Here is a 14,711-nt window from a genome sequence, read left to right as displayed (position 1 = left end):
ACACGTCCTTCTGGGCATCCACAATTTAAATTTAAGTGTACGGAAAACCTTCTGCTTTGAGCCACTCATGAAAATGGCTGTGATCTGTTGAATAAAATCAGCTAACTTTCTCATTTTCCTCCATCCCTGCGAGTTAACAACTTGAGCTAGATTAAAAAAGATTTTTTTTTTGAAGCCATTATCTAAAACACAGAATTTGCTCCAATGTTGTCAAGGAAACTAGATAGTTTGCTGCAGTGCAAGGAAATCCACATTTAAGACCCCTTTCTGAACTAACACCCATTAAATTCCATTTTTATTTTCTCAGATGTTGTCTTTTCTTGCATGCCACCATGAAATTTTGTTTTTGCTTATAGCGAATTTACTTTTTTAAAACATAATATTGAGTTCCACTGAAATGCATGACCTTTTTTTTTTTTTCAATGAATTGAAAGCGATAGATGTAACCCTAGTGTCTACTGTTCATTTTTTCCAACCATAGCTGTACCTTTTCTGTGATCTTTGCATGAATTTGGTGTAAAAAGGCAGATTATACAAATTACTCCTACACTGGAGAGCCATTTGTTAATGCTACTACTCCCAGTGATTGCAGCCACAAAAACACTTTTATGCTGCCTGCAAATGGAATCACGAGTCAAAAGAATTAAGCTGCCAATTCAGTATTCATCAAAGATCACATAAAGGTAGAATAGACTGTATGCTAAATTTCTTCTTTAGGACCTGACCTCACCCCACCCCGACGTTACTCATGTTGGCTCCTCCCTCTTTTACTCAAACCTGCCCACATTGCCCCACCCCGCCCAGTATAAGCGGTATAAGCCCCAGGACCATACTACTGCATTTAACTAGTGTCACCCTTCTCCCACACAGGTGAATCAGGTGCAGAGGAGTGGTCCCAGTGGAGCTCATGCTCTGTAACATGCGGTCAAGGGTCGCAGGTGCGAACAAGAACATGTGTCTCACCATACGGAACACACTGCAGCGGCCCTTTAAGAGAATCAAGGGTTTGCAATAACACTGCCCCTTGTCCAGGTAGTGTTAGCCGCAGATTCTTGAATATTAATGTTTTGCACCTTTGTTGTTGATATGGGAGGAAATGTGTTGTTCTGTTTTAACAAATTTCTGAATGTGTCTATATTTCCAAATGTATGCAGTAATAATATAATGAATCTAATGCTTTGTTTCTTTGATGTTATTTTGTGAATGTTGTTTTTCTTTTTTCATTATCATTTTGAGTTTTCCATTTCATATAACTGTGAATCAATTCATCAGCATTGAAATGGTTTAATGACATGTGGATCCACATGGAGCCCGGGGAGCTGTAGATACTGATATATCGTCAGCTTCATTTTCTTGAAGGTCAACTGTGCATTTTAAAATAGCTTTCTTCAAACACCCTTTAAGGCATTTCTTCCTCAATCCATGATGGCATGGCAGATGAGTCACTGGCACTCAGGTATCAGCATCAGATTCTTTGCTGGCTGGTGATTGCAGCATGAAAATGTTTGTCAGAATGAATCTGGTAGAACAGCGTGTCACAAGTAACCCCTGTCAATTTTTATTTTTTTCTCCCTCTTTTTTTACTCCCACAAATAAGTTGATTTAGCTTTCGGGTTTAGTCAAAGTATCTGATGGCGATCATAAACACAGTGCATCCGAGACCGCAAACTCCTAAGTAATTATGGCCGATCAAAAACACTGCAAGCTGCATCCTCTGACATTCTGATTAGTGATGTATTATATCCTATTTTAGATAGAGTCTGTCTAAGTGGGAAGTTGGTGGTTTTCAAAAGGGTCATTCCTTTAGTACGCGTCAACACTGAGAGACAGAAAGAGAATGAGTCATCATTATAAAAGAGCATCATTTCAGCCCTGATGTGACTCTTCAATGCCCAGTATTATTCAGTTCAGAAAGCATAAACCCTGCTGAATTATCACTGTGGTTCCAAAACTTTTTTCAAATAACAATGGAGAAAATCACCATAGAACTGTGCCTTGACACTTAGGGGAAAGTAAAGCAATTAGAAATTTACATTTTTAAAAGAGCAACAAGATAGAGATTCTAATTTGCTTTTCTAATTTTCACTTGTTTAATGAGTTTTTAGTTCAGACCGTATCAATGCACTCCTGCTGTGTTGTTAAATTGCTCTGACTATAATACTTGAAAGATGACGGATTTGCTGTTCTCTTACTTATACTTGAAATCTACCACTAGGATCAAAGAAGTTGTTTTACCAGGTCATCCTTAAAATACTTACATAGCACTAACTATACTTAGTTACCGTAGCAAACTGCTACAAAGAACTCCAGCCTGGCATGGGGCCACATGAAACACAGAGTATACATCTAATATTCTGTAAGGCAGACATATCGATTAGCTTTCTTTGCTCTCTGTGCTATGCCAAGCTTAGAAGAACACCTCCAAAATACATTATGCCTAAAGACACATCACTTCCAGTCAAAAGAAACCTTACCTTATAGTTGCCATGACTGAAAACAGCAACATCGTCTGTGAACGGCGTCCTGAGCTCTGCATCTTGGGATCAAGCATGCTGTTAGAAATCCTGGGCCTACATAAGTTGTGATGCCATACACAACATGATGGAATATGCCAAAATACAGCAACACATCTGCTGTATGAAATATCCCCTGGGTTGTAAAATGCTAGTCCTTTCACAAGCCAAGCAACAAAAACCCATGGCATTTTTCTGTTGAATCTTATTCGCTTTATTCTTAGTAGCACAGTCTACAGGAATTCTGATATCTGACATTTCTTCAGTTCAGGGTTTTCTACAGCACTAACATTCAGTGCATATTTAAGGTTACTGTTAGATTCTTAAACTGTAGCACACAATAAGATATTCATCAGAATAACATTTTTCCTTACATATAAGATAAAACCAGGAGGAAAGTACATATGTCTAAAATCTGATTCCATCCTGAATAAAAGTTGGCATCCTCTGTTTTTTGTAAACACTAATATTATTTCACCATCAGACATTTCACAATGTGAGGTTTGGTAAAATCATAAAGAGCTATACCTTTGACATTAAACCCCTCTGGCTTTCTGTTACTTAAGTTCAGTTAGCCGGCAAGCTTTGCAATGTAAATCCACAGGAAGGCTCTTTGATGCCATCCCTTTGAACACGAGAAGGAAGCATAAACTGTGCTACCTATCTGCATTGCTATGAAGTGTCACCCAAGGTAACAGGTTTATCTTCTTTTTTTTCTTTTTTTGTGTTGTCAATTTTTTTTTAGGAAGGATTATATTCTAAGTAAAGCTAGCTACATCATCAGGTCGGGGTTAATAATTTAAAGTTAGGTTGTTTAATGCCGCACATACACTCCATAGCTGTCGCTAGCTGCTAGGTTTCCTGGTTTGGTTTGCAGGATATATTCACCTATGTTTAGCATGGGCACTGAGGACAATTACAATGGAATAAAAAATGAAGTGTGTAAAAATAGAAAAATAAGTGGAGAATAAGTAAAACACAGGTCAAAAACCTACACTTTAGAATCAGTACAAATATGTCAAGATTTTACATGCATGATAATGTATAAAATCTTGTTTAGACATTTTGGTTGACAGGTCTTTTTCTATGAAAAAACCCTCTGAATTTAACTGAATTACAGTGTGACAGATGCAAATCTACTCCACTACAGAAGCATTGATTGGGTTATCTGAAGCTACTTCAAACCACTCTGTATCAAAAGAGAAGGCACTCAGAAACAAAATAATAAATACTGTATGGTGACTACAGTTGGGTAAAAGGAGCTAGCTAGCAAGTTAAAAAGGTTAAACTTCACTGGAAAGCAATGAGAAGGCCACCCAAATCCCAGCTTACCTCAAATTAATGAAAACATTCTTGGCAAATGCAGTTGCTTTGTCCATCATCTTGTAGTGGTCCAGGAATTTCACCTCTAGCAGACCAATAGCATTGCTCATGGACATCCCTGTAAATCATGGCTGCAGTTCAGAGAAAAAGTACACAAAGGGACAGAATCCTATTCCATCTTTGCTAGCTGTGGTGACTGCAAGCTTTGAACTCGAATATTTCAAAGTAAAGGCTTCAGTCACCATGGGCCACTTAGCTAAGAGCATCAAAGTAGCGCCTAGAGGCACGGGCCGGGACAGACGGTAGCTTGCCTCATGGCGGACCATAGGCTTGATCCCAAGATCCAACTACTCTACAACTGATCCCGAGATCTAAAAATTTGTACTGCGGGGACTTTAAGCTTCTGCACAAGCTGTGGACAGCGACCCTTCTGAAGAGGATTTATCAAGCCCCAGCGGCCACTGTCCAGCAATCAGACATACATTACTAAGGTCTTAAGTCCTGTTTGTAGTCAAAAGATGATAAGACCACCAGATATGCTGTGTTTACAACAAACCTCTATTAATTGTGCGCATGCTAATTTGCAAGTGCAAGACATGAGAAATTCCTCCCACACTTCTGAAAATGTAGAGCCTAATCACGGCCACAGCACCGTCCATCTGCTGCAGGTTTCTGTTTAACATTTGCTTATTTAAAACATTGGAAGACACACTGAAGCTGAACGCTCATTTTCAATAGCCATCAGAGCTCACCAGAGCCTATACTGCAATGTCATATAGTATTATTTTTTAATATTATGATTTACTTTTGAAAGTGGCCACCTTTCCATTTCTCTCATGCAGAAAATAATCAAGTTAGGTAAGGGTGATATATTAGAGCATAAATATAAGTTTGAAGATTTATAGATAAAAACAGACATTGACTTTTTGGTAACAAACACAGTTTCAGTATTTTCTGGGTTTTATGCAATGCACTTAAAGTTAATGCTGGGCCTTAACTCTGTCAGTAAATGTACTTCAGTGCTGGCATCAAGCTGCCAACAGTTGCATCAGAAACTAATATCAGGGGTTAAACTTTTACATTTTGAAAGCAGTGTGTTCATCACTCCATATCTCTGTGTACATTTAGGAGCACTGCCAAGACAAGACAGGAGGTGTCTTACTTCTGTCTGCCTCTCAGATTTCCACATTTCCCTCTCCAAAGTAAAACTATGAGCCAATAGCAAATATTCTCCGCAGTTTTATGAAGACTCACCATCTGTCAACTAGAACCCAGTTAAGCTTACACACAAACCAAGATGCCAGAGGAATGCTGCCTTTTGCCAGCTATTGTTTTAAATTAATTGAAAAAAAAAGCAATTATAGTTTAAAAGTTGCACTTTTGTCAAGAAACATTGTGTTACATTAGAAATATCTATATTTAGAAGCATGTTTCAGTGGAATAAATGATCTGAATAGATAGATCGGAGGGTATTAGAGCATTCGTTTATGTCAAACTCACGGTTGACGTTGAATGCTAGATAGATAATCTCACTGATGTTGGCTTTAATGAGCAGCGGTGACAAAATGTTGTTCAAAAACAACATGCCACAGATTTATAATTCAAAAGGAAACAACATAACCTCCGCAACATCATAATGTCCAATACATTTTCCTTTTTTTAATTTATCCGTCTTTCCTGATATGTAGTCTAAATATTGCACACTTACTCTGAGGACTGGAAGCAGGCTATAGATTGTCTGTTTTGTGCATTACCATGATCAGTATGTTAGTGCAATGACAGCTGTCCAGAACCATTGTCAGCCCACATTATCTTGAAGGTCCCCTGCTATTAGATTCTCAGTCAACCAAGAAGATTCAACAGACTGTGACATTGTTAGACCTGCTGTTCCTGATGGTTACCTTGGTTTAGATAGTCTGGACTCTTATTGTTGGTGTTCTGCACGTCGAAACTCCCTTGTCAGAGATTGACATTTTTATTGTGTTCTACCTGTGCTACTGTATGGCGCGTTGTTAGAGGAGCAGCATTTGCTGTTATTGTGATAAATGTTTGGAGGAGACTGCAGCTTATGGCTGAGCTAGAGAATAGCCCCCACAATGTCTGTGTGCTCTGTGTTTTACTTACATTACTCTGTTGCTAATTCTTTTGATTGATTTTGTTTCATTTATGGCTCAGCGCAGTTCGGTGAGGCCTTTGTTTATGCTGTATCAGAGACAGAGACATTGATTAGGCCTGACGCCTTTTCTGTGCCCGCAGTACACGGTGTGTGGGAGGAGTGGTCACCGTGGAGCCTGTGCTCATTCACATGTGGCAGAGGTCACCGCACTAGGACTAGGATGTGCTCTCCTCCCCAGCATGGAGGCAGGGCTTGTGATGGACCTGAGACCCAGACTAAACTTTGCAACATAGCCCTTTGCCCAGGTATCATCTGTCTGCTCGCTTAATCTGTTAGAAATCATTTTATTAACAATTATGAGTAAAGCATGGACTCGTTTAAAAGATCAGTTCTGTAAAATGCAATACACCTCACATATATTAGTCAGTGCAATATTTTAAAGGTAAGTAAAAAAAGAAAAGGGAATGGATGCAGACTCTGAGCTTACACAATAAAGCGGTTTAGGTAACCCTGTTGAGAAGGAATACTGTAATACTGACGTCAAAATCACTTACTCGCAGTTGCCTATGAATGGTAAGCAGATTAGTGATGATGAGTTTCTCCACACAGTAAATGTTAGCTTTGCTGTCCTAGCAGACTCAGTGAAAACAACTCAATTTCAGATGCTTTCCCTCTTCCCTGACAAGAAGGTAGCGGCACTGTGTGCTTTGAACCTCTTAATAATATGAATCTTAATATGAAGCTACTCTTCCAATATCTGTTTTTTTATGTCTTATTCTCTTTTGTCTCTGACTTTATTGGGAAATTCTAGTTGAAAAAACAAACAAAAAACAAAGCAGACACCCGACTGAAAGTCTGAGTCTTCAAATTTGACAAGTTGCCCTGTAAATTTTTGCATTTCACATAACATCTGTTTTATTGGCTTTCAGTATGAGAGAGAATAGTGATCTGAATATTTCCTCCCATTTCTGTCTGCCCTCCTTTTCCCTTCACTTGGGACATGCTTGTTGGGTTGTGGTTGGTGCCTCAGTGGACGGACAGTGGCAGGAGTGGAGCTCTTGGAGCGATTGCTCGGTGACCTGTGCCAATGGCACACAGCAGAGGACCAGGCAGTGCTCAGCAGCCGCCCATGGGGGATCTGAGTGTCGCGGTCACTGGGCAGAAAGCAGAGAGTGCCATAATCCTGACTGCACAGGTAAAAAATCCTGAGCCTCTTAATTCCATATCCGCTTTGATGTCTAAATTTGAAAACAACGATTCTAAACAGGGAAGAGAGAGAGAGACAAAAAAAAAAGCCAGCCCGTCCCATATTGTCATCATCATTATTACAGTCATTACCATGTAGCACAATCTATCGCCTTTAACTGAGCTATCTTACTCTCCCTGATGCGTACAGAGAAGCCCTGTAGCAAGAATCAAATCGGCATTGTAAGAATCAAGAGTAATGTTCAAGACCGTGCTCTATCAATTGGATTTGAAAAATCCAGTTAGATATACTGTATGCCTTTCACATAATTCTGGGTTAGCAGCCCGAACTGTCTGTCAACATCATAGATGCATTAGAGGCTCAAAGATGTCTGCTTAGAGGTCTCAATCAGGCTTTGAATTGTCTGATCATGTGAAGGGTCTGAGCACTCTCATAATCTCCTGATGCAAATGTAGCTGCAAAAACAGCTAGGTTTCTAGTCTGTAGCTCGCCGATATGTGTGTGTGGAGCATGGTTTCCTCTTTAGTTTTCAAAGTCATTACAAATGTTGTTTCAATAATCAGCCAGCCCTGTGGTCTGCCGGACCCCTAAAACAGAGGCAAATGCTTGCGAATGCGTATTTTTAATTTGTGCTTATGATAATGAAGAAGGTGATGCTGTTGTTTGCCGTTACAGTGAGAGAATGCATTATACAGTTTATTCATTTAATGAGGCCTATCTATTTAGCAAGTCCTACTTGTTTCCAAGGTGAGAGATCAATCATTAGTGAGAAACACAGCCACTATTTAACAAGTCAGCATAATGTCCATTAGTGCTGGCGGCACTGCTTTGACAAAGAGTTCAAGGCAAAAGCATCATTTTTTCTTTTTAGAACTAGCTAAATGCATGTTTGGCTAGTTCCTAGAAATTCTGGTATTTTTTTAATGTAACTGAATAGATTAAAGTCTTTAAAAAAAGCCTAATAACTACAATAAATGCCTGTGCAGGTTTTTGAATCAATGCTATGTGTTTTCAAATGAAAACAATTTCTTCAGAACTGCTGGAACAATGAGCTCTTTGAAACACATGAGCATGCATCTGTTTGAAGAATCAGCTGCTTCATGTGCAGGCAAAGAAATCACTATTCACTGGGATTTGATCAATGTCTTGCAGATAGTTTCAGCCAACAGGTCATCGTGGTTTTTCCTGGTTTTTCTTGCTTCCAGTAGCAATCCCGACAGAGGTTAGTTGTAGGACATGATAAATGCCCGTATAAGTGAAGAAGGGGTAAGTGGAGGTTAGAATGAGCGGTGTGTGTTTCCTGCTCACACGGTGTTGTACCTTTCCATTCAGAAGGGCGTGTGATTTACTACATCGCTGAAGGGGAGCATCTGTTTTTTTGTCTAACGCAGAGTTTAACAGTGTTCATTACAAGGGCATAAATCGTACCTCTGGGTTTGGAAACGTCAGCATAAATGTGTGTGTGTGTGTGTGTGTGTGGTTTTATTTGTTTTTTTAATATCGTCAAAACGATGTGAATAATCATTTTCTTTAGCCATAAAATACACACACCCCTGATTATTACAGGTGATATTGTTCATTTGTGAAATACTGCCAAGAAATTACGTTTTCAAACTAAAAGCATGAGTAGCAAAATATATAAATGTAATCAAAAGCTAAAGATATCACACACTAAATAAAGACATTTTTATAGCTGTTTCTTTTTAGTTGATCTTCTGCTGTTTTTTTTTTTAAGTAGTTGTTGTATTTGTAATAGTGTCGGTTTCTAACTAGAAATGATTCCATTTTAGCTAATGGCCAGTGGAATCCTTGGGGTCCGTGGAGTGGCTGCTCAAAGTCTTGCGACGGTGGATGGCAGAGGCGTGCTCGGGTGTGTCAGGGGGCAGCGGTGACTGGGCAACAGTGTGATGGGAGCGGAGAAGAAGTCAGAAAGTGCAGTGACCAGCGGTGTCCAGGTGAGTCAGAGCATAATAAGACTTAAGTCTGAGTGGCCACAGAGAAGCTGAATGAAAGTGAGGAGATAATTATCTCTGTGCACTGACTGACATGTCTTGTTATAAGAGATCAGTTAAAACTGAGTCTGAAGAGGGGGTGCAGATTAGCAGAGGTGGATGACTGAAATAAATGAAGAAATTGAAATCATGGTGACGGACATACCGAGAAATTGAAGTATCATCAAAGCTTAAAGTACGGTTTTCAAAATAATCTCCTTTGAAGTAGAGTCTTAAACATGAAGTCACGTAATACTTCTATTCTCTGAAGTAAAGGAAGCAGTGTTCCACAAAAACGTTAAAAACGTTTTTTCCATTATTATAATTAAGAAGTACCTTCCCTCATAAAGACTGAGGCATGTGAAGAGGGTAAATTTTATTATAATCCATGAATGCATTCTCAGACTCTCTGAAACTATACAGCTTTGATCTCCTATATTTCCATACCTCTTAATATGCAGCATGAAGAAATTGTTGCATCATACTGGAAAGACTAAAAAGCTTTTAGCATTGATGTAGTAATGTTTGTATCACTTTGCACTCCAGCACCTTATGAAATTTGTCCTGAGGACTATGCAGTGTCAATGGTGTGGAGACGAACCCCTTCAGGAGAACTCGCCTTCAATAGATGTCCCCCTAATGCCACAGGTGAGGACAGAAGCTACATCATATATTTGTGTATTTTCTTTTTTTAAAATATGAGACTTAGTTGTGTTGCTTTATAGCAACAATGTTCCTGGTTTGAACCGCTTGTGGAGTTTGCACGGTCTCCTTTGGCTCTGACTTCTACTCACAGTCCAAAGACATGCATGTTAGGTGAGCTGGTGTTTCTAAATTGGCTGTAGGTGTGAATGAGAGAGTGTGTGGTTGTCTGACTTTGCATTGGCCTGTTCAGGGCATGCTTCTCGCTCAAAGTTAGCCAAGTAAGGCTCCCCTGGATAAGTGGTTAAGAAAATGGATGGATGTAGTAAATGGTGAAAATAAAAGCCGAGTTGCCTCAGGTCTTCTTTCAGTTTGACACTGAACATTTCATTGTTGGCAGCAGTTCCAACACTAGTAAACAAGCTTTAATCTGTGATGTTAGATCTCCTTTTTGATTTCACAGGGAAAATATTGTGGGATTTATAGAATTTAGGTTCATTTTGCCACCCACCTCGGCATGGTCAGGAAGTCAAACGCACGGCAAACTCGGGTTGCCTGGAGCAATGTGCATTGATTTGACTTGCAAACAAGTGGCAGTGCAAATTCAAGCAAGCGAACTAATGAAAAAATAATTATTAAACTGTAAGCACTACTGGCAAATGAATGGAACTTGTCTGCAGAGACACAACCCTTGATTTACTTATTTTTTCCACTCAAATTTTCTGGAAATTTAAGAAAGCAATCCTGCATGACAAAAAGGTGCAAAAAGACAGACGAAATTACAAATTTTATATTGTACAAATAAGCATTTTACTAAAAAAAAAAAAAAGAATACACTGCAATAAAGCTTCTGCTGTAATCACTTTGAATGACATTTTGTAATTAGATTTTCATTTTATTATCACTAGTTTAATTGTCCTTATAGAATGAAGCTTTATTGGTAAGTGTACTCATCTTGTTAAAATCCTATTACTTATCCTCATTCCCCCAAGGGAAAAAAACATATTGGATTCCATCCAATTTAAAATAACAAGACAAGACTTTTCATACATGTATCAGCGCAATTTTGCCACTTCATAAGGTGCAATGCTTGCTGGCCCTAAATGTCGAAGTTCGCCTGCACACTCTCCGGATAGTTGATAAAAGCTCTTCTTTCCATTTCCACATGCGGTGATGTAATTTATGACTGCACCGTCAATACACTGCCTGTGCACTGGATGGGGAAAAAAACGTGATTCTGAGGGCATTGTTAAAGAAAAGCACACTGATGTCTGTTTTCAGACAATAAGCAGAGGCTTTAATGCGTGCATGGAGAGTAGAGCAATTGAAGTTCTGTAACAGATTGAGACTAACTCTGAGCTATTGAAAAGAAGAAAACGGAGGGGGAAGCTGGGAGAGGATAAAAAAGGGATGCGGCCTCTGATAAATCTGCTGTGATACAGGTTACCTTTGCTCTTGCTGAAGGTCAGTTTGCTAACAGCAGACAGACATCGGCGCAGTGGAGGGCTGTCGTGTGTAGAAAGTTGCATGTGGGTTTGACACAGTAAGCTGTTGCAAAATGCAAAACAGTCTGGCGTTCCTAAAATTACATTTCGTCCCCGACCATAAAATGGCTAACTTGCAAACTAGATGTAGTAGCAAACACACTGTCATTCACAGATGGCTCACCTGCGGCAAAGTTACGCAGAGTAAGATTTAGTAGCATGACATTAGCTTTCCGGCTTGACATTAGTTTTATGGCTAATAACTGTTTGGCACCACTAAGCTATTTCCAGCTTCCGGTGAGGGATTGTGTGTATGTGTGTGTGTGTGTTTATTTGTGTGATGTTGGAAATGCGACACCTTTCTGACCTTTACTAAGAATTTCATTTACACCAAGCGTTGTCTTTATGTGCTAAGTTCGGGTCAGACAAGGCGAGGCTCTTTATTCTGCTTTAATGAGCTTTCTTATATTCGCGTGAGCTGCAACACAGAAGATTAATTCAGACCACGTGTTATTTTCTTACATGCAGCTAATTTGGATGCAGTTTCAGATGTGAGCACACTGTCGATGCTGCCTGTACTAGGTCAGCACTCTGGGCTGAGTTCTTTGTAACTGCCAGTGTTGGTGGACTTCAAGTTCAAGTCTTCAAGTTCAAGATGTGCTATTGGTACCGTATGTGCAGTACATCTTGAACCCAAAGTGATGTTATCAGGGATGCTATTTCACTTTGCCAAAGAACTGGGTTATACTATAACAGTCTCATAATAAAAAGGTAAAAATCCAGCTAGCAGACATATTTCATGTTTAAGTATAGTGCATCCTCCCTGTCAAAGCTGGCACAGAGGACTGGGAAAAAGATGGTGATAGACAATAGGTCAGGGCAGGTCAAGTTTATCTCTAAAGCCATTAATCACAGTTCTAGAGTCAGCAGGTTTCGGGGAGCATACATTAAGAAACCATAAATGAAAACAACTCTTCAAAACCTTTGCCCTGGAATTAGATCAAGGTCAGACTCAAACCTTTAGTGAATTTCCTCACTGATAGTCTCATCCTTCCTGGACAGCCTGATACGAAATGGCAGAGGTAAACAAAGATGAAATATTGATCAGAGAAGGTAACTGAAATGTCTGAAGTGGGCAACACGAATGCAGTGTGACGGCACGGGTGAAACATCCGAATGTGTTAGGGGGCTTCAGCACCTACTCACCCATAGCGCCTGTCGTCATCAAGGTCATCACAGAAAGAGCGCTGGGTGCAGGGGCGTCCGCACCGACTTGGTCATCGGCGATGACAACTGCCACCGGAGGCAAGAATGGGGGGAAAAGCGAGACACGTATGGCACATGAATTTGTTCGCAGTGTAGCAGCCAAGCAAAAAATGTCCCCAAACTGGTAAACATGCGAGCTACATTTACATCTACTTTTAGATGCAGAGTGTGCTGAAGCACAATGAAAACTGTAAGATTTTGAGCTTCCATTGCCCATTTATCATAGTCTGGTCCTTCATTAAATAAAGGTGTATGGTTTAATTTGTTTCAGAACAAAAGCAATTTAACAATTAGGTACAACAACAAGGTATTGTTAATGACACAAGATCAGCTACAGCATTAAAGCCATCTGCCAAATCTTGTATAGGTCCACCTCGTGCTAGAAAAACAGCTCTGACCCAGTGACGTTTGCACACAGAACCCTGGAAGCATCATTTAGTGCACGTGATACCGGCAGTAGATCTTTTGAGTACCATGGGTTACTTATTAGGCTTGTTTAGGCTTGTTCCCAAGCATATTCAGAGCGAGTGGGAGGCCGGGCCAGTGCCTTGGGCTCTTTGTTGTGAGCAGATTTTGCAGTACAGCGTTGAGCATTGTCCTGCCGAGGAAGGCAGCTGATGCCGGGGAGTGCCGTTGCCACGGGGGTGTGTGCTTGGCCTGAAACAACGTTTAGATAGGTTGTAGCGTCAAAGGAACACCCACATGAATGCCAGGACCCTAAGTTTCCAAGCAAAACATTGCATTTGTATGAATGGATCGGCGTTATTTGCTAAACCTGCCAGTGGCTGCTCGGTGCAATAAATCCTTTGAGTTTGATTTATATGCCGTTTCTATTCCCGCTAAGACCTGAAGGTACTAGTTACTTTGGCGGAAGATGTTTTGCATTCAAAAGTTCATGTACTGTTATTTATGTGCCCGTGTAATGAGAGCCCCAAATCTCAATTATCAATTGAAGTTCAAGTCATCCAACTGAAAGTGGGAGCAATTAAAGCAGCAACACCACAGGCTATTAAACAAACTCTTCACAGGTTAATGCAGAGAAAATTATCCAGCCGTCTCCAGCAAATAAATTAGACACCACCCTTCACTGGGGAAGGTATTCATTTTTTTATTTGTTAGTTCTACCTTTTCATAATATTAATGGCAGCCATTTCAATCCAAGACGTTTTACTTGTCATATATTCCAGAAACATTTTTTTTAAAGAATGTAAGGGATTTTTTTGTTCTTTTTCACCACCGGATGGTAACCACAGAAATGTTGTTCAAAGCCTCTTTTTAACATTGTCTCGTTTCCAACTCCTCAGCTGGTAAACACTGTTTTAGTATTCCGTCTCGGTGAGGATCACTTGAATAAAAATTCTCTTTTAATGGCACCCAAGTCGAGAGCGCTGTCAAACCAGACAGCGACAGGTCAGCGCCTCAGTGGAGTGCAGCCTTGGTTTTGATCAAGCACATCTCCACTGACCTATATTTCATACTCAACTTACTCCACGTACATCACTGATGATGCAAGGACAGATGACAGATTGGGGCAGAATTACAGCGAAGGCCTCGAGTTTGTGTCTCTAACCCTATTTGATCCCACTAGCAACCCGTTTCAAAGCCAAGGCAGATTGATATCTAATTATATATCTGTACAATATAAACTTCATTTAAAAATAGATCAGTTTGGGAGAAATTCAGTTCACAAAACTGGCAAAAGAAAGACTTACAAATGAATCAGTGTCTATCTCTCAACACTGACCATTCATTAAGCTTCTTTTACTCTTGTTTTGCTGTTTGCATACGGTGGCTTCAGGAGTGCATCTTTCCTGAGCAAGTAAGGTGTGCTTATGGACATATTTATATAAAGTGCAAGTCTGCTATTAGGTTTTATTTTTGCACACTTATAAACCACAATCGAGAGCTCCCCTTTTTCAAACTTAAAATTTGGTTATTTAAATAAAAGATGAGCTCCAGTGCAGGGATTTTACATTAAAATGATTTTGGCCTTGGGTAATTTGTGTCTTTGAGGACTGCTGAAATCACATTAAAATTGCAACATCATACAGTATATTAATAATATAAACACAGGCTACCGGTGACCAAAACATTACCTCTCTTGCTGTTTAACTCCTGCTTCGTGTCTATACGTGGACAAAATTCACATCACTGAGCAACCTCAATGCT

The 14,711-nt window shown here is 39.8% G+C and overlaps 1 protein-coding gene across 4 annotated transcripts in view; it reads left to right on the top strand.

Moving 5' to 3' along the window:
* The window catches only part of adgrb3 (adhesion G protein-coupled receptor B3), a 116,956-nt gene that overhangs the window by 54,919 nt on the left and 47,326 nt on the right, over positions 1-14,711 (top strand). For all 4 annotated transcript variants that reach the window (XM_082557178.1, XM_082557181.1, XM_082557179.1 and 1 more), the window contains 5 exons: positions 871-1,032; positions 6,093-6,257; positions 6,983-7,147; positions 8,950-9,114; positions 9,697-9,798. In XM_082557178.1, the coding sequence (XP_082413304.1) occupies positions 871-1,032; positions 6,093-6,257; positions 6,983-7,147; positions 8,950-9,114; positions 9,697-9,798 (759 nt within the window). The remainder of the gene's footprint in view (positions 1-870; positions 1,033-6,092; positions 6,258-6,982; positions 7,148-8,949; positions 9,115-9,696; positions 9,799-14,711) is intronic.

This window comes from Aulonocara stuartgranti (assembly GCF_965226115.1).
Source record: "Aulonocara stuartgranti genome assembly, chromosome: 13".
NCBI classification, from domain to species: Eukaryota; Metazoa; Chordata; class Actinopteri; order Cichliformes; family Cichlidae; genus Aulonocara; species Aulonocara stuartgranti.
Note: the sequence above shows the minus strand (reverse complement) of the source record. Positions and strands in the feature narration are given on the sequence as shown.